General features: G+C 41.2%; 1 protein-coding gene across 1 annotated transcript in view; it reads right to left on the bottom strand.

Moving 5' to 3' along the window:
- The window catches only part of LOC311140606 (NLR family CARD domain-containing protein 3-like), a gene marked incomplete at its 3' end in the record, with an annotated part of 114,285 nt that extends 91,106 nt beyond the window's left edge, over nt 1-23,179 (bottom strand). Inside the window, exons 1-3 of the mRNA XM_084175731.1 lie at nt 23,098-23,179; nt 9,951-10,007; nt 7,566-7,799 (exon numbers count right to left, since the gene is read on the bottom strand). Of these exons, the coding sequence (XP_084031857.1) occupies nt 7,566-7,783 (218 nt within the window). The 5' untranslated portion in view covers nt 7,784-7,799; nt 9,951-10,007; nt 23,098-23,179. The remainder of the gene's footprint in view (nt 1-7,565; nt 7,800-9,950; nt 10,008-23,097) is intronic.
- Between the last annotated feature and the right edge of the window lie 3,710 nt (nt 23,180-26,889).

Raw genomic sequence — 26,889 nt, 5'->3', positions numbered from 1 at the left:
ATAATCATGTTTTTTTGCTAAATGCATGTATCTGCCTCACTCTCAGAGAAATAAGTAGTACTGCTAGGTTTTACACAGTAATAATATATATCTGCCTCACTCTCAGAGAAATAAGAAGTACTGCTAGGTTTTACACAGTATTAATATATATCTGCCTCACTCTCAGAGAAATAAGTAGTACTGCTAGGTTTTACACAGTAGTTATATATATCTGCCTCACTCTCAGAGAAATAAGAAGTACTGCTAGGTTTTACACAGTAATAATATATATATCTGCCTCACTCTCAGAGAAATAAGTAGTACTGCTAGGTTTTACACAGTAATAATATATATCTGCCTCACTCTCAGAGAAATAAGTAGTACTGCTAGGTTTTACATAGTAATAAGATATCTGCCTCACTCTCAGAGAAATAAGTAGTACTGCTAGGTTTTACACAGTATTAATGTATATCTGCCTCACTCTCAGAGAAATAAGTAGTACTGCTAGGTTTTACACAGTAATAATATATATCTGCCTCACTCTCAGAGAAATAAGTAGTACTGCTAGGTTTTACACAGTCAAATGTGACCGACCGGCTCGATTCGGTCTTCTGTAGCAAAATTTGAAATTGTGTTTTTTTACATTGGATAAAAGTAGAGACTCAGCTAGAAAAAGGTATATCATACACTACAGTTGAGGAACAATGGGAAAGTAATTCTGCTTTGAAAGATGATAAACTTGTAACCACACTTTTGAGAAATTGGCCTTTGAATGTTTTGGTTAACCTACTGGAGAGCTCTTCTTTATCTACAGTGGTGTTACTTTGGCAGATAATGTCACCCATCTAAATAAATAATATATATACAGTTAACTAAATGTATGGTGTTTTTGGTTTATGTCAGTTTCATTGTTTGTTATGCTATAAATTGTTATTTTATGGTTGTAAGTATTAAAATGAACTAGAAAATGTCATATTTTGCAATTCTGAGTAATTACTACTTTAGTAAGGATATACTTTATTCAGTACTACTGCAGTTGCTAAATAATTCCAATAGATGGCAGCATAAGACCACGAATGACATTTCAGAAGGTTAATTTCATTTTCTCCCTGGATACATCACTTCTCCCCCTCACAGGAAAACTCCTGCACACGCTTTTTACTGTCCCTTTCCACACTGCTAACGCAAGAGGAACGACTGAAAAAGCAATTAACAGATTACTGTGAAATAATATAATGATGATTCATGTTTATTATTACCTGTTTTTATGCTCATGTTTTGAAATTATACTTCATTACTATAACAATTATCAATAAGCCTGAACATTAATTTAGTCACCTCTGGTCGAGAAAAACGTATTTTCCTAGTACATTCATTGTCAGATTCATCAACCAGCAGCGAGCACTCTGCCTTCAGGGAAAACTACCCGCCCTCCAAGACACATACAGCACCCGATGTCACAGGAAGGCCAAAAATATCATCAAGGACATCAACCACCCGAGCCACTGCCTGTTCACCCCGCTATCATCCAGAAGGCGAGGTCAGTACAGGTGCATCAAAGGTGGGACCGAGAGACTGAAAAACAGCTTCTATCTCAAGGCCATCAGACTGTTAAATAGCCATCACTAGCACATTAGAGGCTGCTGCTGCCTATTGAAATCACTGGCCACTTTAAGAAATGGAACACTGGTCACTTTAATAATGTTTACATATCTTGCACTACTCATCTCAAATGTATATACTGTATTCTATAATATAATATTCTACTGTATCTTAGTCCATGCCGCTCTGTCATTGCTTGTCCATATATGTATATATTCTTAAATTCCATTCCTTACTAGATGTGTCTGTATTGGGCATATGTTGTGAAATTGTTAGATATTACTTGTTAGATATTACTGCACTGTCGGAGCTAGAAGCACAAGCATTTCGCTACACCCGCTATAACATCTGCTAAACACGTGTATGTGACAAATAACATTTGATTTGATTTGATGTAATTTATTGGCGGGCTGGAAGATGCATTCTTGTCTTTTCTATTCCGAGGTTATTTACTCCCAATATCAGATATTAAGATTATTTTCTATAATGCATGTAAACTAGGGTTGAGGTTAGTGAATCTGACTAGTGATTATTTACCTGGGGTTCAACACCTGCTATAGGCACTATTTTATTGCTCTTCCAAAAGCATCACAGGCCTAATACGAGATATATAGCTAACTAAAGTAATGAGTGACCATCTTAGAAAATCATGGGACATATAGTATTTGGTGGCATAATATTTTATGTCAATCATATTGCTGCTTGTAGCCTATAACTGATGCTTCGTTGTCTTATGCTGCAATCTATTGGAAATATTTAGCAATTACAAGTTATTAATTCACGTACAGACATTGGTGAGGCAGCTGAGAAATAAAGTGTATTAGATCAGTCTCAAACCTGCCCCACGCCAATTGCTGGACTTTCACACAGAGGTTACTAGGTCACCAAATTCAAACCACATTTGAAAAATAAAACAAAATTGTCTTATTTATCAAGTGTTCTGTCTTGCAATTATACATATAATAAAACAACAACAAAATAATCAAAACGCTATTTAATACTATAATTGTATTTACTAAGATAATATTATTACTAAAATAGTTTCTAAAAGTGTTCTAGGCTACCCTACCCTAGAATTAGGGGTTAGGGTTACGGCTAAAATAGGTTATAAGTAGGGTAAGAGTTTCTGTATAGCACTTTGTGACATCTGCTGGTGTAAAAAGAGCTTTATAAATACATTTGATTGATTGTTAGGTTTAGGGTTTATATGGCAAAAAACAGTATGGGTTTATGGCACTCTTGCTCCTCCTTGTGGCCGTATGTGGGTACTAAATAACTCATTCATTACATTTACGTCATTTAGCAGACACTCTTATCCAGAGCGACTTACAGTTAGTGAGTGCATACATTATTTATTTATTTTTTCATACTGGCCCACAGTGGGAAGCGAACCCACGGGTCTCCCGGTCGCGGACGGCTACGACAACAAGGATCTCTAGTGGCACCTTAGACCACTGCACCACTCGGGAGACCTGACACTTCATGACACTTGCTAGGCTCATAATCTGAGGTAGCAACTGTGTCAGATCTACAAATCCATTAGCTAGACCACCCGATTAGACAACAATCACCCCATTATACCCATTTGGTTTGCAACTCAGTGAACCTGCGCAGCATTCGTAACCTTGTTAATAATAAGTTACCTGAGATAAACCTACAGGGTTAACGCTCACCAAGTAGCCGTGACCTTGTTAATAATAAGTTACCTGAGGTAAACCTACAGGGTTAACGCTCACCAAGTAGCCGGAACCTTGTTAATAATCAGTTACCTGAGGTAAACCTACAGGGTTAACGCTCACCAAGTAGCCATAACCTTGTTAATAATAAGTTACCTGAGGTAAACCTACAGGGTTAACGCTCACCAAGTAGCCATAACCTTGTTAATAATAAGTTACCAGAGGAAAACCTACAGGGTTAACGCTCACCAAGTAGCCGTGACCTTGTTAATAATAAGTTACCTGAGGTAAACCTACAGGGTTAACGCTCACCAAGTAGCAGTAACCTTGTTAATAATAAGTTACCTGAGGTAAACCTACAGGGTTAACGCTCACCAAGTAGCCGTAACCTTGTTAATAATAAGTTACCTGAGGTAAACCTACAGGGTAAACGCAGGCAGGTCTCATTGATAACAATAGTGAAGCTGGCATTGTGACGCAGAACAATGGGCTGGGAATAGAACGTTCTGAAGGCGAGTCGGTGCCACGGAGCTCAATAGAACTAATAGGAGCTGGTAGGGTGAAAAATGCCCAAACATAAGGCCTGTTTTTTCGCGATTACTTCATAACCAGGGACAGAAGGTAATATTATGAAACTGGGCTCCATGGCGGATGCAATGAACTAATTGTATCGGAAATAAACGTTGTAAAAAATGTAACTTGAGGCGCCCCGTATTTTCCTAGTACATTCATTGTCAGATTCATCAACCAGCAGCAAGCACTCTGCCTTCTAGCACAAGCGAGGGGCATGTTGAGGTACATTTGCTAACCGCGAGGGTTGCATGATGTAATTTATTGGTGGGCTGGAAGACGCACTCTTGTCTTATCTATTCCGAGGTTGTTTACTCACAATATCAGATATTAAGATCATGTTTTATAATGCATGTATACTAGGGTTGAGGTTGGAGCATCTGACTAGTGATTATTTACCCGGGGTTCAACACCTGCTATAGTCACTATTTAATTGCTCTTCCAAAAGCAACACAAGCCTAATACGAGATATATAGTTTACTAAAGTAATGAGTGACCATTTTTGAAAATCATGGGACATATAGTATTTGGTTGCATGCTATTTTATGTCAATCATATTGCTGCTTGTAGCCTACAACTGATGCTTCGTGGTCTTATGCTGCCATCTATTGGAAATATTTAGCAATTAAAAGTGATTAATTCAAGTACAGACATTGGTGAGGCAGCTGAGAAATAAAGTGTATTTTTCTTGTTAATTCCTTAGATCAGTCTCAAACCTGCCCCACCTATCCCGCTCCAATTGCTGGACTTTCACATAGAGGTTACAAGGTCACCCAGTTCAAACCACATTTGAAAAATAAAAACTAATGTGGGGTTTTAAGGCAAAAAAAACAGTATGGGTTTATGGCACTATTGCTCCTCCTTGTGGCCGTATGTGGTTACTACATAACTCATTCATGACACTTCCTAGGCTCATAATCTGAGGTAGCAACTGCGTCAGATCTACAAATCCATTAGCTAGACCACCCGATTAGACAACAATCACCCCATTATACCCATTCGGTTTGCAACTCAGTGAACCTGCACAGCATTCGCTCAATTTGATGCCTACGAACGAAGATTTTGATGCATATCAAATTACCCAGCAGCAATATAGAAACAACAAGTCATCAAAAACATTGTTATTTCTTAATTTAAAAATGTCTTCTGGCTGTTTAAATCGGCCACATCTTGAAAAAGAGGACAGGGACATTCGTTTTGTTTAGATTGTACACTTTTTTCTTAAAATAAATATGGTTAACCATAACCAGAAAATGTTTAATGTTTGATGGCAATCCGCCAGCCATCACTTCTTAGACTGTGGATCACCACAACATGTACTTAGGCGAACAGTGAGCGCGGTCACAAAGTATCTGTAACCTTGCTAATTGTAACTTACCTGAGGTAAACCTACAGGGATAACACAGGCAGGTCTCATTGATAACAATAGTGAAGCTGGTGTTTAGCCGCAGAACAATGGGCTGGGAATAGAACTTTCGGAAAGAGAGTCGGTGCCACGGAGCTCAATAGAACTAATAGGAGCTGGTAGGGTGAAAATTAAATTAAATTGAAAATAAAAACCTAAAATAAGGTCATGTTTTTTCGCGATTACTTCATTACGAGGGACATAATGTAATTTTATGAAACTGGGCGCCATGGCGGACGCAATTAACTAGTTTTTATCAGGAAAAAAAGTGTTAAAAATGTAATGGAGCCCAGTTGAGGCGCCCTGAAAATAATATTCAAAAGTTTGGTCCTTGGACACTAAAGTTACAGTCCATCTAGTGAAGAGAGGAGAACCGGACAGAGGGAGCGTAGGAAGCAAGCATCTGTCAACGAGAGAGGGAGAAGCCCTCCACGGTATTTAACAGGTGGAAGAAACAACCAGGGAGCTCCATCGGTCCACAAGAAATGCAGGCAGCCGGTGATGATGTAGTGATAGCCAGGATAACTAGGATGCTGCTGGTAGAGTAGCTAGCTTAGCTAGCTGTACCGACTAGCTTGGCTAGCTAGCAGATCGTTCGTCTGTCCCTCGAGGATGATGACGAATCCGGTGAACCACAAGATGAAACAAGGATAGCGAGTGAAAAGGATCTGGCTACACTCATACTGTCACTGACCATTACGCAAAAAAGCAAATTGAACAATAAACTTCGGCGTCTCAACACTGTAACGAACTCCGTCGTTATTCCCCAACATCACCTTGTCCACTCAGCGCGTAAATGGACAATATGCTTGGCGCCAAACCGTACATGGACGCGGACAGTTCTGTACGGGGACGCGGACAGTTCCAGAACGCGGACATGAGCAGAGGAACACAATAAACTAAACCCAGTCTTTACAGTGGCTTACTTTAGTAATATTATTTTATTTATTTTTATATGTAAAACAAACATTCAAAGTTTTTTTTATAACAATATTTTGAGATCTGGGCCCATATCCACAAAGTATCTCAGATTAGAACATTGGTCGTATAAGTGCTGAGAATAAAGACATTTTACTCTTATGGGTATAAATTAAAGCTATGCATGAAGCCTCTAGTCCCACCTAGTCGGTAGATATTTAGGACACATCATGAGCTGTCCTAACCAGTTAAGAATTAACAGCAGGTGTCTTGATAATACTATAGAATAATGCAGCGAGTCAGTGGTTCCTGCGCCACATGTAATTGCTTTGGAGTAGTTAAAAATAATATTTTTATACTTCTATATGATCAATCCATAAATAATATAGACCTACATGCAACCGTATGTCTTGTGCTTTTGGCAATGATTTCTTTATAATAATTATGTATAAGTGATACCATTAATGTCTGCATAGCATGTTGTCTTCATTTTGGCATTTTAACTCATGCTTATTTCTGAAGAGTAACTCAGGTTTTCGCCCAGCGGCTAAGGAGTTGGAGCTGTGGCAGGAGTTGGACCTATGGCAGAAAGGTGGCTGGTTCGAATCCCGGGCCGGGCGCTGGAAAAAACGGGCGGGGTTGATCTGACCACTGGAAGGCTGCTGGGTTCACATCCTCAAAACAATCACTTTTCGTTGATCAGAACTCTAGAGGTTCTTCTTCACTGAACCCAAAAATATATATAACTTTTAGTGGTTCCATATATTAAGGAAGTGATAGAAGCATTTCTGGTTCTATAAGGAACCTTATTTTCTAAGTGTATAATAAACACGTTTTTCTTTTGATTATTTAATTACCTACATCATGTTATTTCAAGTTATCCCTTTGGAGCGCAACATCACGTTGTTAAAAAATAATCCTAAATTGGCCATGGCTATAAATTGGGCAATTGAAGGCATCTAGGGCGAAATATGTGTTCGATGAAAACGAACATTGTATGCAACGTTGTAGGCAACATTTTTGACAAGGGACTTGATGCCTACTATGCCAAAGCTATTTAGAGTTGTTAAACGGATGTGAAGAGTGTGTTGGTATAACGGTAATATTGTCAAAATTCCGCTTGTAACAACCATCAGAATTGGTTAAAGAAATATGCATTCCATTATATTAGGCAATAATGAAGAGTAGGCAAAGTGGTTGTGTCGTATTAAAATTCTATCAAATGTCTTCCATTGCAACGAGTCCAGTCAGGGTGCTGCAGAACCCCTGCAGTACCTCCACTGACCCCGGATTGAGAACTCCTGATTTAGCAGATACTCTAATCCAGAGTGATTTACAGTAAGTGCATTCATCTTAAGATAGCTATTTATTTTGTAAATAAAATTAATATATTCTTCATAAAAATGTCATCTCACCTCTTAGCTTTGGTGTCATGTTCCCCAGACAGACTCATTTTATAGGCAGGGCCCCCCTCCTCTCTCTCCCCAGAGAGACTCATTTTAGAGGCAGGGACCCCCTCCTCTCTCTCCCCAGACAGACTCATTTTAGAGGCAGGGACCCCCTCCTCTCTCTCTCCAGAGAGACTCATTTTAGAGGCAGGGCCCCCCTCCTCTCTCTCCCCAGAGAGACTCATTTTAGACCACTGACCCCTAAACAGAGATGCAGAATGTTGGTTGTGGTTAACACAGTGACAACTCATTCTAGAATGTAAATTGTTCTCTTTTACTCATGATCTCTTAGAAATAAAACATTTACTAACAGACATATCCAAACAGTCGGGTGATTTAATTCAATCACATGAACATTGTTACGTTCCTCAACAAGAAATAAAACATTGTCTCTCAAACAGAAGAAGGAACTAACAAATAGTCACTAACAACAACCAAAACGAAACAGGTGGTTTTAGGAGGGGTTCTGAAAGACACTCATTGGGGTGTCCACTAGTGATGGGAATCAGAGGCTTTCTGAACGCTTTGGGGCTTTCACCAAATTGTGCCGAAAATGCCATTGATAGATTTGAGTGCTAATAAACAACATTTAGTTAGAATGTGGGGTTCGCTTTTTGCCTCCAGGTTCACTATGTTTTGAAAAACGATGCATATGTGACTTTCAACGTGGCACCGTCATAGGATGCCACCTTTCCAACAAGTCAGTTTGTCAAATTCCTGCCCTGCTAGAGCTGCATGTTTGTTGCTTCATGTAATGGCATATATTTTAATGCTTTATGTCATGTATTTGATCTATTGAAATATAATTTTGATATAGTTTAAAATTTAGTTTCATGGTCATTTATTATGTTTTCCAGAATCTCCAACCAAACTCTGAGATCAGTCTCTCCAGTACCAAGTCATCTGTCCATGAGGAGTGACATCTCTATGGATCATCCTATACATTTTAGTGATAAATCAGGGACCTTTGACCCCAGGTAAGTTACTGTACTTTACTATTTATATTTTTAACAACTTTTACTTTTACTTCACTACATTCATAAAGAAAATGATGTACTTTTTACTCCATAAATTTCCCTGACACCCAAAAGTACTTGTTACATTCAGAAAATTGTCCAATTCGCACTTATCAAGAGAACATCCCTGGTCATCCCTACTGCCTCTGATCTGGCAGACTCACTAAACACAAATGCGTTTTTTAAATGATGTCTGAGTGTTGGAATGTGACCCTGGCTATCCGTAAATGAAAATAACAAGAAAAATTGTGCCGTCTGGTTTGCTTCATATAAGTAATTTTAATTTTAATTATTCCTACTTTACTTTAGCAATTACATTTACTTTTGATACTTAAATATATTTAAAATCAAATACTTTTAGACTTTTACTCAAGTAGTATTTTACTGGGTGACTTTCACTTTTACTTGAGTCATTTTCTATTAAGGGATCTTTACTTTTTCCACCACTGTTCTAATGTTCCATATGCGCCACAGTTTGAACAGACATTTTGTAACTGCGTAGGCTACAAAGTCACTTTCAATTTCAAATAAGGAAATGAAGTTATAACGGTGACTGGGTGAATTAGTTTTCCATTGGCCGGCTCCCCGGGTGAGCAGAGTTGGCACCTTTTAGACCATTCCATTGGTCCTTAAATTAAATGTCCACGCCCCCGTAGCACCGGGCCATGCAAAACGAACACTACCACTGTAGCAGGGCACTGAGACAGAGTTCTAAACCCAGAGGCGTTTAGACTTCAGGAAACGCTTCAAGGTGTTTCCTGAAGTCTTTACAACAGTAACCAGAGGGTGGGGCTAACAGTCAGTTGCATGCCACAGCAGTAACTCATGACATTGTACCGAATCTTGCTTCAGTTTTTTTTTATTATAGTCCTTCTTCAAGACATGTCTCTTAACATTATTTTTGATAAACATATAATTTGCTTGAAACCAGGTTTAGCTGTGTTTTTTTCCTAATAAATGTGAATTCCTGTAGGCCTTTAATAATTGTAAACAGGCCTACAAATCCAAAAGGTTTTAATTTGAGAATGTTCATTTGTATGCCTCAAATATTAAACTGTCTTCAAATATTTGATGATTAGTTGAATCAGGTGTGTAAATGCTGGGCAAGAACAAAAGGATTGAGAAACCCTGAGATAAACATAAAACCCTATCATTTAAAAGCTCCTCCACCATCTTTACCAGACGTTTGACTGATAACATGTGATAACACTTTGAAAACTGCTGTCTGTCAGCAACTAAGCTCAAGCAGCAGTTCTACTAACTAGTAATATCTCATTCCAGGTATTCATTCTCTTACTCTGTCCATTAGAATAGATTATTATTCAGAAATACTCACTTTATTTTTTTGTTCTCTCCATATAGCGTTTTCTGCTCAGTCGTCTTAAAATGGATCCTGTACAAAAGAACAACTTTACTTTCTGTTTCAGCTCAACCGTCTCCCCTTCCTGATAATAAAATGTTTTATTGGTATCTTCCACTAGATGGCAGTAAACACCTGCTGTAACTAGACTACGACTATGTGTTCGGTTTCATACATGCAGTTTCCCAGAGGAGGAGTGCTGATCTAGGATCAGGTCCCCCCTGTCCATCTAATCTGTTTCATTATGATCTAAAAGGAAAAACTGATCCCAGATCAGTACTCCTACTCTTTATGAATACTGTCACAGGTGACTCCTCAAGATGAGGCTCATGATTTCTAAGTTATATTCTTTAAGAATCAATTAATATCATGAATTGAACTGCTTTGCCATGAACAGATCTGTGAGGTCTTAACTTAAAGGAACTATATAGACTTTATGGTTATTTAAATGGGGTTGAACATTCATCCCATCAGATTGTGTAAAGGATTTTAAGAGTTCAGAAAAATACTGGCTTGGAAGCATCTCTCTGACCTCACCCTGCTGAAACACACCCAAGTAAAGACCACATAGCTACAGTTATATGCTTTTCTGTTTTTACCCACTTTTACAGCCAATGTGTGCACTGGCATCCATATGAATCAGTGGAAAATACAGACTAGTTAGCCATCTCCCAATAAGGGTTCAGCAACATCAAGCAAGCAGCACTAAACAGACAGGCATCTCAGGCAACACAATCTCACACTCAATACGTGCAAATATATGCGAAAAGTATTGCAGCAGATATCGTGCGAATGTGCGCGTTTTTGTGCTACTTAATTCGTAAGAAAAGACTAAACTAATTGTGTGACTTCCTTTGTGCGAAAAGACACAAATTTAACGAGTACACGCAAGCCTTTGCAACAACCATATAAACGCAATATTATAAATATACAGAAATATTGTCTTAATTTAATCCCTTTTAAAAACTTGTAGTTGTTTATAAACTGTTTTAGATTTTTCTGAACAGACTTTTCAGAATACAATGAATATAAGCAAAGCATGATGGATAACGGTGTTTTACTTGATTGCAGTTCAATGTATTTCTTACAGAAAACAAAGGTGTAAACCGTTGCTAATAATACATTTGATTTATAAATTTGATTTTATTGACCAGAATGTAACCGAAAATATAATACAATAGCCTTGCCATTGTTAATCAATACCAATTTCAGCATCAAATTTGGAAAAATTGATTCAGTCACTGTAGTCTTAAAATATTGTTGGCCAACCAAAACGTTAACCCGTAAGCAGATAGGGTGGAATTGTACTGTGAGCTGGCTCAGTCTAAACACATGGCTCTGGGTGTAACCACCTTTTGGCTTTCCACTGAAAAGGGGGTAGCTGCATCCAAATATGGCGAACGGAGTATGGCCGAGTGGGTGTGTCGAAAGGAAAGTAGTGGGCGTGTGGAAAAGGAGTGGGTGTGTCGAAAGGAAAGTAGTGGGCGTGTGGAAAGGGAGTGGGTGTGTCGAAAGGAAAGTAGTGGGCGTGTGGAAAAGGAGTGGGTGTGTCGAAAGGAAAGTAGTGGGCGTGTGGAAAAGGAGTGGGTGTGTCGAAAGGAAAGTAGTGGGCGTGTGGAAAAGGAGTGGGTGTGTCGAAAGGAAAGTAGTGGGCGTGTGGAAAGGGAGTGGGTGTGTCGAAAGGAAAGTAGTGGGCGTGTGGAAAAGGAGTGGGTGTGTCGAAAGGAAAGTAGTGGGCGTGTGGAAAAGGAGTGGGTGTGTCGAAAGGAAAGTAGTGGGCGTGTGGAAAAGGAGTGGGTGTGTCGAAAGGAAAGTAGTGGGCGTGTGGAAAAGGAGTGGGTGTGTCGAAAGGAAAGTAGTGGGCGTGTGGAAAGGGAGTGGGTGTGTCGAAAGGAAAGTAGTGGGCGTGTGGAAAAGGAGTGGGTGTGTCGAAAGGAAAGTAGTGGGCGTGTGGAAAAGGAGTGGGTGTGTCGAAAGGAAAGTAGTGGGCGTGTGGAAAAGGAGTGGGTGTGACGAAAGGAAAGTAGGGGGCGTGTGGAAAAGGAGTGGGTGTGTCGAAAGGAAAATAGTGGGCGTGTGGAAAAGGAGTGGGTGTGACGAAAGGAAAGTAGTGGGCGTGTGGAAAAGGAGTGGGTGTGACGAAAGGAAAGTAGTGGGCGTGTGGAAAGGGAGTGGGTGTGTCAAAGCGCTCTGCTATAGGTTAGATGGTTTTGATTGAGCAGTGTTGTTTGTCTTCTGTGTCTTCCCAGGAAACTACCGTACATTGAGCTACCGTACCACCAGAGTTTGGACTTCTGTTTTTAAGCCAGAGGATGAGTGTGAGTCGTATTTCACTGCTAGTTTTACACAAATAATGGTACATTTTCAGTTCTAAAACTGATGATTGTTTATTTGTGATTAAAAGTATTGATGATGGGTGTAGTTCATGTGTAGAATGCGTGTGCAGCTGTCACCCAGCTACTAGGTAGCTACTTCCCATTGAGTCTGAGTTAGTTTTAGTAGCTACTTCCCATTGAGTCTGAGTTAGTTTTAGTAGCTACTTCTCATTGAGTCTGAGTTAGTTTTAGTAGCTACTTCCCATTGAGTCTGAGTTAGTTTTAGTAGCTACTTCCTGTCACGATCGTTAGACGCAGTAGACCAATGCGCAGCGTTAGTTGCAAACATGCTTAAACTTTATTATCTTTAGTGATAATATACACAACAAAACAACAAACGAAACGTGCAGTCCTACGGTTTACACATCCAACACGGAAACAAACCAAACGGAAACAAGATCCCACAAACACAAAGGGAAAACAGACTGTTTAAATATGGTTCCCAATCAGAGACAACCAGCCACAGCTGACACTCGTTGCCTCTGATTGAGAACCACACTGGCCAACATAGAAATATAACACATAGACCTACAACACAGAACTAGAACACATAGAATCCACACACCCTGGCTCAACATATAGAGTCCCCAGAGCCAGGGTGTGACAGTACCCCCCCCCCAAAGGCGCGGACTGCGACCGCGCCTCAACATAGACAAACCAGGGGAGGGCTGGGTGGGCATTCCTCCTCGGAGGCGGTTCCGGCTCCGGGCTTGACCACCACCCTCCAATAATCCCCCCGTAGCGCCCCTGGTCCGGTCTGGCCCCGCTGGCTGGAGCTGGACTGGACATCGTAGGAGCGGATTGCTTCAGATCCGGTGTGGAGCAGCTGACCGGTACCTGACCAGGCACCGGTGACCCAGGCACGGGTGGTGCCGGACTGACGACGCACACCCCTGGCTTGGTGCGTGGAGCAGGAACGGGCCGGACCGGGCTGACGATGCGCACCCCTGGCTTGGTGCGTGGAGCCGGAACGGGCCGTACCGGGCTGACGATGCGCACCCCTGGCTTGGTGCGTGGAGCAGGAACGGGCCTTACCGGGCTGACGACTCGCACCCCTGGCTTGGTGCGAGTGGCAGGAACAGGCCGGGCCGGGCTGGCGACGCGCACCGTAGACTTGGTGCGAGTGGCAGGAACAGGCCGGGCCGGGCACCGTAGACTTGGTGCGAGTGGCAGGAACAGGCCGGGCCGGGCTGGCGACGCGCACCGTAGGCTTGGTGCGAGTGGCAGGAACAGGCCGGGCCGGGCTGGCGACGCGCACCGTAGGCTTGGTGCGAGGAGCAGGAACAGGCCGGGCCGGGCTGGCGACGAACACCGTAGACTTGGTGCGAGTGGCAGGAACAGGCCGGGCCGGGCTGGGAACACACACCACTGGCCTTAAACGGGGATCAGGAACGGGCCGGACCGGACTGGCAATATACCTCAGTACCTCTCGCCGTGCCTCTACATCTTCCCTCCCTCTTCTCACCAATGGCTCCCGTAACCTGGTGGCCTTCTGAACTCGCCCCTTATCTGCCTCCAGCAGCCCCGTCGTCCATGCCATGTGCCCCCCCCCTAAAAATGTTTTGGGGTTGCCTCTCGCCTTTTCGACGTTGACCCGTTTGGCGCCGCTGCTCCTCTCTACGGCGCGCCTCCACCGTCCCTTCCCACGGACGCCGATCCATCCCGGCCTGTATCTCCTTCCAAGTCCAGGACCCTTTCCCGTCCAATATCTCCTCCCATGTCCAGGCTGCCTGCTCCTGGACACGCTGCTTGGTCCTGGTAGGGTGGGTTCTTCTGTCACGATCGTCGTAGGGAATAGACCAAGGCGCAGCGTGATGAACGAACATGTTAAACTTTATTATCTTTAGTGATAATAGAACAACAATGAACAAAACAACAAACGACTCGTAACGTCCTAGGTAACAATGACCAAACCAACTGGAACAAGAACCCACAAACACAAAGGGAAAACAGACAGTTTAAATATGGCTCCCAATCAGAGACAACCAACGACAGCTGACACTCGTTGCCTCTGATTGGGAGTCACTCCAGCCAACATAGAAATAAACACAACTAGAAATACCAACGATAGAAATCTAACACATAGAATGAACACACCCTGGCTCAACATATAGAGTCCCAGAGCCAGGGTGTGACTCCCTCATAACTAATATATCAACATTGTATCAACCACCCCCTCATAACTAATATATCAACATTGTATCAACCACCCCTCATAACTAATATATCAACATTGTATCAACCACCCCCTCATAACTAATATATCAACATTGTATCAACCACCCCCTCATAACTAATATATCAACATTGTATCAACCACCCCTCATAACTAATATATCAACATTGTATCAACCACCCCCTCATAACTAATATATCAACATTGTATCAATCACCCCTCATAACTAATATATCAACATTGTATCAACCACCCCCTCATAACTAATATATCAACATTGTATCAACCACCCCTCATAACTAATATATCAACATTGTATCAACCACCCCCTCATAACTAATATATCAACATTGTATCAACCAACCCTCATAACTAATATATCAACATTGTATCAACCACCCCTCATAACTAATAGATCAACATTGTATCAACCACCCCCTCATAACTAATATATCAACATTGTATCAACCACCTCCTCATAACTAATATATCAACATTGTATCAACCACCCCTCATAACTAATATATCAACATTGTATCAACCACCCCTCATAACTAATATATCAACATTGTATCAACCACCCCCTCATAACTAATATATCAACATTGTATCAACCACCCTCTCATAACTAATATATCAACATTGTATCAACCACCCCCTCATAACTAATATATCAACATTGTATCAACCACCCCCTCATAACTAATATATCAACATTGTATCAACCACCCCCTCATAACTAATATATCAACATTGTATCAACCACCCCCTCATAACTAATATATCAACATTGTATCAACCACCCCCTCATAACTAATATATCAACATTGTATCAACCACCCCCTCATAACTAATATATCAACATTGTATCAACCACCCCCTCATAACTAATATATCAACATTGTATCAACAGTCCCCTCATAACTAATATATCAACATTGAATCAACCACCCCCTCATAACTAATATATCAACATTGTATCAACCACCCCTCATAACTAATATATCAACATTGTATCAACCACCCCCTCATATCTAATATATCAACATTGTATCAACCACCCCCTCATAACTAATATATCAACATTGTATCAACCACCCCCTCATAACTAATATATCAACATTGTATCAACCACCCCCTCATAACTAATATATCAACATTGTATCAACCACCCCCTCATAACTAATATATCAACATTGTATCAACCACCCCCTCATAACTAATATATCAACATTGTATCAACCACCCCCTCATAACTAATATATCAACATTGTATCAACCACCCCCTCATAACTAATATATCAACATTGTATCAACCACCCCTCATAACTAATATATCAACATTGTATCAACCATTTACATTTACATTTACGTCATTTAGCAGACGCTCTTATCCAGAGCGACTTACAAATTGGTTCACTCACCCTATAGCCAGTGGGATAACCACTTTACAATATGTTTTTTTTATTTTTTATTTTTTATTTTTTTTTAGGGGGGGGGGGGGGTCAGGGGGGGTTATAAGGATTACTTTATCCTATCCCAGGTATTCCTTAAAGAGGTGGGGTTTCAAATGTCTCCGGAAGGTGGTGAGTGACTCCGCTGTCCTGGCGTCGTGAGGGAGCTTGTTCCACCATTGGGGTGCCAGAGCAGCGAACAGTTTTGTCTGGGCTGAGCGGGAACTATGCTTCCGCAGAGGAAGGGGAGCCAGCAGGCCAGAGGTGGATGAACGCAATGCCCTCGGTTGGGTGTAGGGACTGATCAGAGCCTGAAGGTACAGAGGTGCCGATCCCCTCACAGCTCCATAGGCAAGCACCATGGTCTTGTAACAGATGCGAGCTTCAACTGGAAGCCAGTGGAGTGTGCGGAGGAGCGGGGTGACGTGAGAGAACTTGGGAAGGTTGAACACCAGACGGGCTGCGGCATTCTGGATGAGTTGTAGGGGTTTAATGGCACAGGCAGGGAGCCCAGCCAACAGCGAGTTGCAGTAATCCAGACGGGAGATGACAAGTGCCTGGATTAGGACCTGTGCCGCTTCCTGTGTAAGGCAGGGTCGTACTCTCCGAATGTTGTAGAGCATGAACCTGCAGGATCGGGTCACCGCCTTGATGTTAGCGGAGAACGACAGGGTGTTGTCCAGGGTCACGCCAAGGCTCTTCGCACTCTGGGAGGAGGACACAACGGAGTTGTCAACCGTGATGGCGAGATCATGGAACGGGCAGTCCTTCCCCGGGAGGAAGAGCAGCTCCGTCTTGCCAAGGTTCAGCTTGAGGTGGTGATCCGTCATCCATACTGATATGTCTGCCAGACATGCAGAGATGCGATTCGCCACCTGGTTACCACCCCTCATAACTAATATATCAACATTGTATCAACCACCCCCTCATAACTAATATATCAACATTGTATCAACCACCCCTCATAACTAATATATCAACATTGTATCAACCACCCCCTCATAACTAATATATCAACATTGTATCAACCACCCCCTCATAACTAATATATCAACATTGTATCAACCACCCCTCATAACTAATATATCAACATTGTATCAACCACCCCTCATAACTAATATATCAACATTGTATCAACCACCCCCTCATAACTAATATATCAACATTGTATCAATCACCCCTCATAACTAATATATCAACATTGTATCAACCACCCCCTCATAACTAATATATCAACATTGTATCAACCACCCCTCATAACTAATATATCAACATTGTATCAACCACCCCTCATAACTAATATATCAACATTGTATCAACCACCCCCTCATAACTAATATATCAACATTGTATCAACCACCCCCTCATAACTAATATATCAACATTGTATCAACCACCCCCTCATAACTAATATATCAACATTGTATCAACCACCCCCTCATAACTAATATATCAACATTGTATCAACCACCCCCTCATAACTAATATATCAACATTGTATCAACCACCCCCTCATAACTAATATATCAACATTGTATCAACCACCCCCTCATAACTAATATATCAACATTGTATCAACCATTTACATTTACATTTACGTCATTTAGCAGACGCTCTTATCCAGAGCGACTTACAAATTGGTTCACTCACCCTATAGCCAGTGGGATAACCACTTTACAATATGTTTTTTTTATTTTTTATTTTTTATTTTTTTTTAGGGGGGGGGGGGGGGTCAGGGGGGGTTATAAGGATTACTTTATCCTATCCCAGGTATTCCTTAAAGAGGTGGGGTTTCAAATGTCTCCGGAAGGTGGTGAGTGACTCCGCTGTCCTGGCGTCGTGAGGGAGCTTGTTCCACCATTGGGGTGCCAGAGCAGCGAACAGTTTTGTCTGGGCTGAGCGGGAACTATGCTTCCGCAGAGGAAGGGGAGCCAGCAGGCCAGAGGTGGATGAACGCAATGCCCTCGGTTGGGTGTAGGGACTGATCAGAGCCTGAAGGTACAGAGGTGCCGATCCCCTCACAGCTCCATAGGCAAGCACCATGGTCTTGTAACAGATGCGAGCTTCAACTGGAAGCCAGTGGAGTGTGCGGAGGAGCGGGGTGACGTGAGAGAACTTGGGAAGGTTGAACACCAGACGGGCTGCGGCATTCTGGATGAGTTGTAGGGGTTTAATGGCACAGGCAGGGAGCCCAGCCAACAGCGAGTTGCAGTAATCCAGACGGGAGATGACAAGTGCCTGGATTAGGACCTGTGCCGCTTCCTGTGTAAGGCAGGGTCGTACTCTCCGAATGTTGTAGAGCATGAACCTGCAGGATCGGGTCACCGCCTTGATGTTAGCGGAGAACGACAGGGTGTTGTCCAGGGTCACGCCAAGGCTCTTCGCACTCTGGGAGGAGGACACAACGGAGTTGTCAACCGTGATGGCGAGATCATGGAACGGGCAGTCCTTCCCCGGGAGGAAGAGCAGCTCCGTCTTGCCAAGGTTCAGCTTGAGGTGGTGATCCGTCATCCATACTGATATGTCTGCCAGACATGCAGAGATGCGATTCGCCACCTGGTTACCACCCCTCATAACTAATATATCAACATTGTATCAACCACCCCCTCATAACTAATATATCAACATTGTATCAACCACCCCTCATAACTAATATATCAACATTGTATCAACCACCCCCTCATAACTAATATATCAACATTGTATCAACCACCCCCTCATAACTAATATATCAACATTGTATCAACCACCCCTCATAACTAATATATCAACATTGTATCAACCACCCCTCATAACTAATATATCAACATTGTATCAACCACCCCCTCATAACTAATATATCAACATTGTATCAATCACCCCTCATAACTAATATATCAACATTGTATCAACCACCCCCTCATAACTAATATATCAACATTGTATCAACCACCCCTCATAACTAATATATCAACATTGTATCAACCACCCCTCATAACTAATATATCAACATTGTATCAACCACCCCCTCATAACTAATATATCAACATTGTATCAACCACCCCCTCATAACTAATATATCAACATTGTATCAACCACCCCCTCATAACTAATATATCAACATTGTATCAACCACCCCCTCATAACTAATATATCAACATTGTATCAACCACCCCTCATATCTAATATATCAACATTGTATCAACCACCCCCTCATATCTAATATATCAACATTGTATCAACCACCCCCTCATGTCTAATATATCAACATTGTATCAACCACCCCCTCATAACTTATATATCAACATTGTATCAACCACCCCCTCATAACTAATATATCAACATTGTATCAACCACCCCCTCATAACTAATATATCAACATTGTATCAACCACCCCCTCATAACTAATATATCAACATTGTATCAACCACCCCCTCATAACTAATATATCAACATTGTATCAACCACCCCCTCATAACTAATATATCAACATTGTATCAACCACCCCTCATAACTAATATATCAACATTGTATCAACCACCCCCTCATAACTAATATATCAACATTGTATCAACCACCCCCTAATAACTAATATATCAACATTGTATCAACCACCCCCTCATAACTAATATATCAACATTGTATCAACCACCCCCTCATAACTAATGTATCAACCACCCCCTCATAACTAATATATCAACATTGTATCAACCACCCCCTCATAACTAATATATCAACATTGTATCAACCACCCCCTCATAACTAATATATCAACATTGTATCAACCACCCCTCATATCTAATATATCAACATTGTATCAACCACCCCCTCATATCTAATATATCAACATTGTATCAACCACCCCCTCATGTCTAATATATCAACATTGTATCAACCACCCCCTCATAACTAATATATCAACATTGTATCAACCACCCCCTCATAACTAATATATCAACATTGTATCAACCACCCCCTCATAACTAATATATCAACATTGTATCAACCACCCCCTCATAACTAATATATCAACATTGTATCAACCACCCCCTCATAACTAATATATCAACATTGTATCAACCACCCCCTCATAATGCCCACATTCATCTGACACACACTAATGTCAGATACTGTTTATATTTCCAATGAACAATTAGCCTACCAAACATAATTAGTGATTCTAATGAAACTCATATAGGCCCTTTTTATTATTGTGTAATTGTTACTCAATTTCTAATTGACAGATATTGGATTCCATCAAAGAACTCTGGTCAAAAGTAGTGCACTTTCAAGGGAATAGCGTGGCATTTGGAACAAAAGGATCCAGTTCCTTTGTCCATTGAACAAACATGGTTGCAGTACAAAGACAGTGATCCAAACAGAATGTTGTAGACTAACTATATTGGAAAAGGCCCAGGTAAAATGAACAACTGTATATATCAAACTGTGAGACTAAGAATGAGCTGTTTTCTAATATTGCACCAACGTTTTATATCAGGACCACGGACAGCTGTTGCTAGCGAGCGCAGGAGAAATGCAAGGCATGCCGTGCTGAGTTCAGCACCGCGGCAGCGGAGAATGGAGAGCGCCACTAACGACAAATAGGAAGACCACAAGATGGTTTTTGTCTTCTGTAAACATTGCACTTTGAAATGAGGATATGAATCTGTGATTTTCCACCATCTGACCTGCTGCTGTCTGATTCATTTCATCTGATTAAGTTACCAGACGTTTGACTGATAGCAAAACCCAAGAACTGAGCATGTGTAAAAACCTTGGCATGATATGGTTTTCCATAAGCAAAGTCGACATTAGAATGCAGTTTAAACCACCTCCGACAGAATGTATCTAACGTGCTCTAGAGCGCCTAAAGTAGTTTTCCTGTGATTTGTCACCTTATTTCTTGATGTGCATCAGTTCTACAGCGTTAATATGTTTCATGGAATAAGGGTTGTAAAATAGGTGTCTCCTTAATGACAATCTAAATAACATGTATAATAGTCTACCTTATATCTCATTCCAGGTATTCATTCTCTTACTCTGTCCATTAGAATAGACTATTGTTCGGAGAGACTTACTTTATTTTTCAGTTCTCTCCATATAGTGTTTTCTGCTCTGTCATCTCCAAATGGATGCTGTACTTTCAGTTTCAGCTCAGCCGTCTCCTCACCCTGATAATAAAGTGATTACTGGCGGTGCTTGTGGAAGGGTGGGTAGGCTCTGCACACGGAGCTAACTGGAGCTCGGCAGCATCATCACTGTTGGGCTTGCCGGCGGCCTCGCTGGTTTGATGATGCTGCTGCTGCTCATCACTCTCCTTTGGCTTTGTTTGGCTACTTTTTGTCCCATTGTCTGAAGAAGCCTATTGTGGTGAAACGTCAGGAGTATGTTTTTTTTTGTTGAAACTTTTAAATGAGCCACATGGATGCTAACTGGGTACTCAGGTAAAACTACACAAATACACCTTTTTATTTTGGTATTTTGGGGACCAAATAAATGTATACCAACAGTGGACAATTCCCAGCAAAAGCATGGAGCTCCAACTCTCTAGTGGAGAATAGAGGGAGTTTTCCCCTTGGAGAATCCAGAGTGTCTCACTGAAGAAAAACATATTGGAGAATAACAACAATCTCAATCTGAAGCTACAAAGAAAAAAGGGGAATTCCTCTGAAAATCAGGAACACCATTCTTCCTCCTGCCCCACCTATTGTCCCTGTATGAATATTAGTTGGCATCTAATTGGAGAACGTACTGCTTTATAGATCCCAGCCTGACAAACAATTGTTTGGGCCTTACTTTGAGCACTTTGCACTGTGCCTCCATTGAGTCTCCATGTGTCAAGCAGTACAGAGAAACGCCCTCTAGATGACAGCAGAGGCCTGCTCTTGGATCTACCCTGTCTAACCACCAGTTTAGTGACCTTGTTCCATCAATATGTCCATACTACTTCACAACCGATTTGAGGCCTTGACCAGCAATGTCCCGTTGGGCTCAACCAAGCCGAGAGTGAGGTTCTAGAAAGAGGACTGACTTTCATACCAACTCCTAAACAGGTGGACTGCGGGGAGCTCCGGAGGGATCTACACTTCTATCATAGAAGATTGAAGTTATTAGATCATTTTGATTATGAAACAGATTTTCCTCATATACTATTTCCAAACCCCTCACATTGGGAACCTAAGTTGGAGTCAGTGTCAGAAACTATACAGACTCAGAAATACACAATGGAAAGAGGAATACATTGTCTTTGCGGAGGGTGGATGTTGAAATCCAGTCTGTTAGCTTTGTAAAGGAATGTTTATTTAGTCCCTACTTAGTTGTGTATTCAGCGGATCCAAGCCCTGTAATGTTAGGCTGGCTATTCAATAGGCTACATATGTCGGTGCAAACTTTGATTGAGCAAATGATGACGTCGTTGACATTTATTTTGGCGCTCCCTCACCTAAATAAATAGCACTACACCACTGGATAAAGGACCATAAATGATTCTGTATCTCCCTAAATAAATAGCACTACACCACTGGATAAAGGACCATAAATGATTCTGTAACTCCCTAAATAAATAGCACTACACCACTGGATAAAGGACCATAAATGATTCTGTAACTCCCTAAATAAATAGCACTACACCACTGGATAAAGGACCATAAATGATTCTGTAACTCCCTAAATAAATAGCACTACACCACTGGATAAAGGACCATAAATGATTCTGTAACTCCCTAAATAAATAGCACTACACCACTGGATAAAGGACCATAAATGATTCTGTAACTCCCTAAATAAATAGCACTACACCACTGGATAAAGGACCATAAATGATTCTGTAACTCCCTAAATAAATAGCACTACACCACTGGATAAAGGACCATACATGATTCTGTAACTCCCTAAATAAATAGCACTACACCACTGGATAAAGGACCATAAATGATTCTGTAGCTCAAGCGGACTCTGTCTATTGAATGTCTGACGGCGACCTAACTTTATAACATTATAAGAGTTTGTATGCAGCCCAGACCTACCAGTCTGCCCATCTTTCCTTCAAATCAACACATTTATCTGGCTTCTAATGTTGCCTAGAAATGTGTCCCACAGTTTCAACATCCATTTTGTAAGTGCGTAGGATACACACTTACTTTTAATTTCATATGAGGAAACTGGTGCGGCCGCCTGTTTTCTTGCAGATGTAGTAGCCTCTCATAGGGAACTCATTCAACCAGCCTAAACAACAGTAAATAAAATATGTCAAATGGTCAAAAAACAATGGTCTAAAGAGAATCCTGTCCTCCTAATATAGCCATGTACATTAAAGACAGGTACATTGCTACAGATGTAGGATCTTAATTTGAGCCCATTTGCTACAGCAGGAAAATAATCCTGAAGCAACTCGACATTTGAATTATTATGTGGATTATAATGAATGGTCATTTTTCAAAAGGGAAAGGTGGAAAAGTGGAAATTACAAACTTCAGAAGCCTTTTTAACCCTCCAATACACGAAACGTTTTAGTTCTACTGCAACAAGGTGATTCAATTAAGATCCTACATCTGTACAGAACACGTCTTTATCTAAACCAAGGCATTTTGCATTATTAGCAATGCTGTTGCAACTGTCAGCTGCTGTAAACCTATGTGATTGGATGTTATAGACCCCCATCTGAACAGTTTCTTTCCCCATGCTGTAGCCCTCACCAACTGGCCATCTGGTCCATAGAGACTAAAGGACTATACACTCTATGCTGCACACCACATCAAGCCATCTCTGAACTGTACACTACCATCTGGTCCATAGAGACTAAAGGACTATACACTCTATGCTGCTCACCACATCAAGCCATCTCTGAACTGTACACTACCATCTGGTCCATAGAGACTAAAGGACTATACACTCTATGCTGCTCACCACATCAAGCCATCTCTGAACTGTACACTACCATCTGGTCCATAGAGACTAAAGGACTATACACTCTATGCTGCTCACCACATCAAGCCATCTCTGAACTGTACACTAAATAACTGAACTATACTGCATTAGCACTCTGTTAATCTCTCTTAGATATATTTATGTAAATCACCTGTATACCCACTGTACTGTATATCTGTATACCAACTGTATTCCCACTGTACTGTATATCTGTAAACCAACTGTATTTCCACTGTACTGTATATCTGTATACCAACTGTATTCCCACTGTACTGTATATCTGTAAACCAACTGTATTCCCACTGTACTGTATATCTGTAAACCAACTGTATTCCCACTGTACTGTATATCTGTATATCAACTGTATTCCCACTGTACTGTATATCTGTATACCAACTGTATACCCACTGTACTGTATATCTGTATATCAACTGTATTCCCACTGTACTGTATATCTGTATATCAACTGTATTCCCACTGTACTGTGTATCTGTATACCAACTGTATTCCCACTGTACTGTATATCTGTATATCAACTGTATTCCCACTGTACTGTATATCTGTATATCAACTGTATTCCCACTGTACTGTATATCTGTATACCAACTGTATTCCCACTGTACTGTATATTTGTATATCGTACTCCTGAGTGGCACAGTGGTCTAAGGCACTGCATCGCAGTGCTAACTGTGCCACTAGAGATCCTGGTTCGAATCCAGGCTCTGTCGCAGCCGGCCGCGACCGCGAGACTCATGGGCGGCACACAATTGGCCCAGCGTCGTCCAGGGTAGGGGAGGGAATGGCCGGCAGGGATGTAGCTCAGTTGATAGAGCATGGCGTTTGCATGGTTCGATTCCCACGGGGGGGCAGTATAAAAAAAATATGTATTCACTAACTGTAAGACGCTCTGGATAAGAGCGTCTGCTAAATGACTAAAATGTAAATGTATATCCACTGTTCATTATCTTATAGCTCTATGCTCACTCTTCCTAGTTGTGTATAATGTTGTACAGACATTTGTGTAAACTCTTCTGTCTGTATTCTGTCTCTAAATGTTGTCTGTCACTATCACCATGTAGAATTATGTGTACAGATGTAGGATCTTAATTTGATCACCCTCCACTGCAGAATAACTTTCCCGCAATGCAGGAAATGTAAAACTTGTAGTGTATTTGAGGTTTTAAAAGGCTTCTGAAGTTTGTAATTTCCACTTAGAAATGCCAGACTTGAGTTTCGCTTAATAAAAATGTATCAACCGCTACAAAAATGTCCATTAATTATAATTCACATAATAATTCACATTTCCTGTTGCTGCAGGAATATTTTCCTGCTGTAGCAAACTGGCTCAAATTAAGATCCTACATATGTATGTGCAAATGTACTTGGCGAATAAAGGTGATTCTGATTCTGCAACGGTTGAGTCTTGAATATTGAATATATTGAATTTGACTTGCCCGTGTTCAGTTATCACCATTTTGTATGATTAGACTGACACAAACCTGTCTCAGTAGAAGTAGACTGTTAGGTCTGAGTGTTTTACTTCCATTCACTGTACTAAAATTACACCATACATTACATTTCTCTACCACTTTATAATAATCCCTGGAAAGATTCTCACCTTGTAGCCTGAATTCACAACCAGAACATGTCAAGTCATTTATTGATATCTACTGTTCTGCTGAGAGAGCACCTTCGTGATGACTAGCGCTCTGTATATTCTTATGGGTGAGCCCTGAGCTGGAATGTGAAGCTAACTGAAGCTAACTTTAGAAAACCAGTATATCTAGCTTGCATCATAGTCCACCCCTCAGGCTAAGTTCAGGTTACAGCATGAGGCAGGCATCAACAGCCGAGTTGTAGGCTACAACCTGGGTCGTATTCATTAGTTTACTCTGCAGCCAACAGTTTTAAAATGTTGCATAAACAGTTTACTCCAAACGCTGTACAACGTGACCTAAACGGTTTCTGTTGCCAAACGTTTTGCTACGGTGGGCACTAATGAACACACACAACCTGTTTTGAGGAAGTGTAAGTTGTTGTTAGTCTTTCCACAGTATTTATTTGTCTCTCTTTCACACAACATACCTTCCTGATTGAAAAGAGTTAACAGTAGATTAGAAAGAGAAAATGTTGTTGCTTGTAGTGTTTTAAGCCTGTTTTGAGAAGACAAGTCTATAGACCTATGATACAGAACACTCTTAGAAAAAATAGTTCCAAAAGGGTCCTCTGGCTGTCCCCACAGGAGAACGCTTTTGGGTTCCAGGTAGAACACTCTGTGGAAAGGATTCTACCTAGTACCAAAAAGGGTTTTTAAGGAGAGTAGGCCTATTATAACACTGTCCACAAAACATATCATCAACTATATGAATACACATAACAATATCATCAACTATATTAATACACATAACAATATCATCAACTATATTAATATCATAACAATCGTCGTCTTACCTTTTATATGTCTCTCAATAGAAGTAGAGTCTAGAATGATCATTCGGTTGTGGAAAGTTCCTTTAGTTTGTTCTGCTCATTTCCTTATCAGGTTCTACCTGTTCTCTCTCCCACTCCCTGTCTCTTTATAGCTCTTACAATGTGCCTTGGCAAACATTCTACAAGTGTCTGGAACTCTATTGGAGGGATGTGACATCATTCTTCCACAAGAAATTCCATCATTTGTTGTTTTGTTGATGGTTGTCTTCAATTGGGTTGAGACCTGGTGACTGAGACGGCCATGGCATATTGTGAAACATCAGCAAGTTCAGCAGTTTTCATCACTGAAGCTCCTGCCAAACGTTCCCCAACAATCACCAATCGTTAAGCTCTTCCCGAGCAGGGTCACAGTTTCTCTTCGTTGCAGCTCCTCTCTCCCCAGGGGTAGCAGTTCCTCTCTCCCCAGGGGTAACAGCTCCTCTCTCCCCAGGGGTGACAGCTCCTCTCTCCCCAGGGGTAACAGCTCTCTCCCCAGGGTAGCCAAAAACCACTCGACATCTTCAAACATAGACTCT

This window comes from Coregonus lavaretus (genome assembly GCF_964263955.1).
Source record: "Coregonus lavaretus genome assembly, chromosome: 2".
NCBI lineage: Eukaryota > Metazoa > Chordata > Actinopteri > Salmoniformes > Salmonidae > Coregonus > Coregonus lavaretus.
Note: the sequence above shows the minus strand (reverse complement) of the source record. Positions and strands in the feature narration are given on the sequence as shown.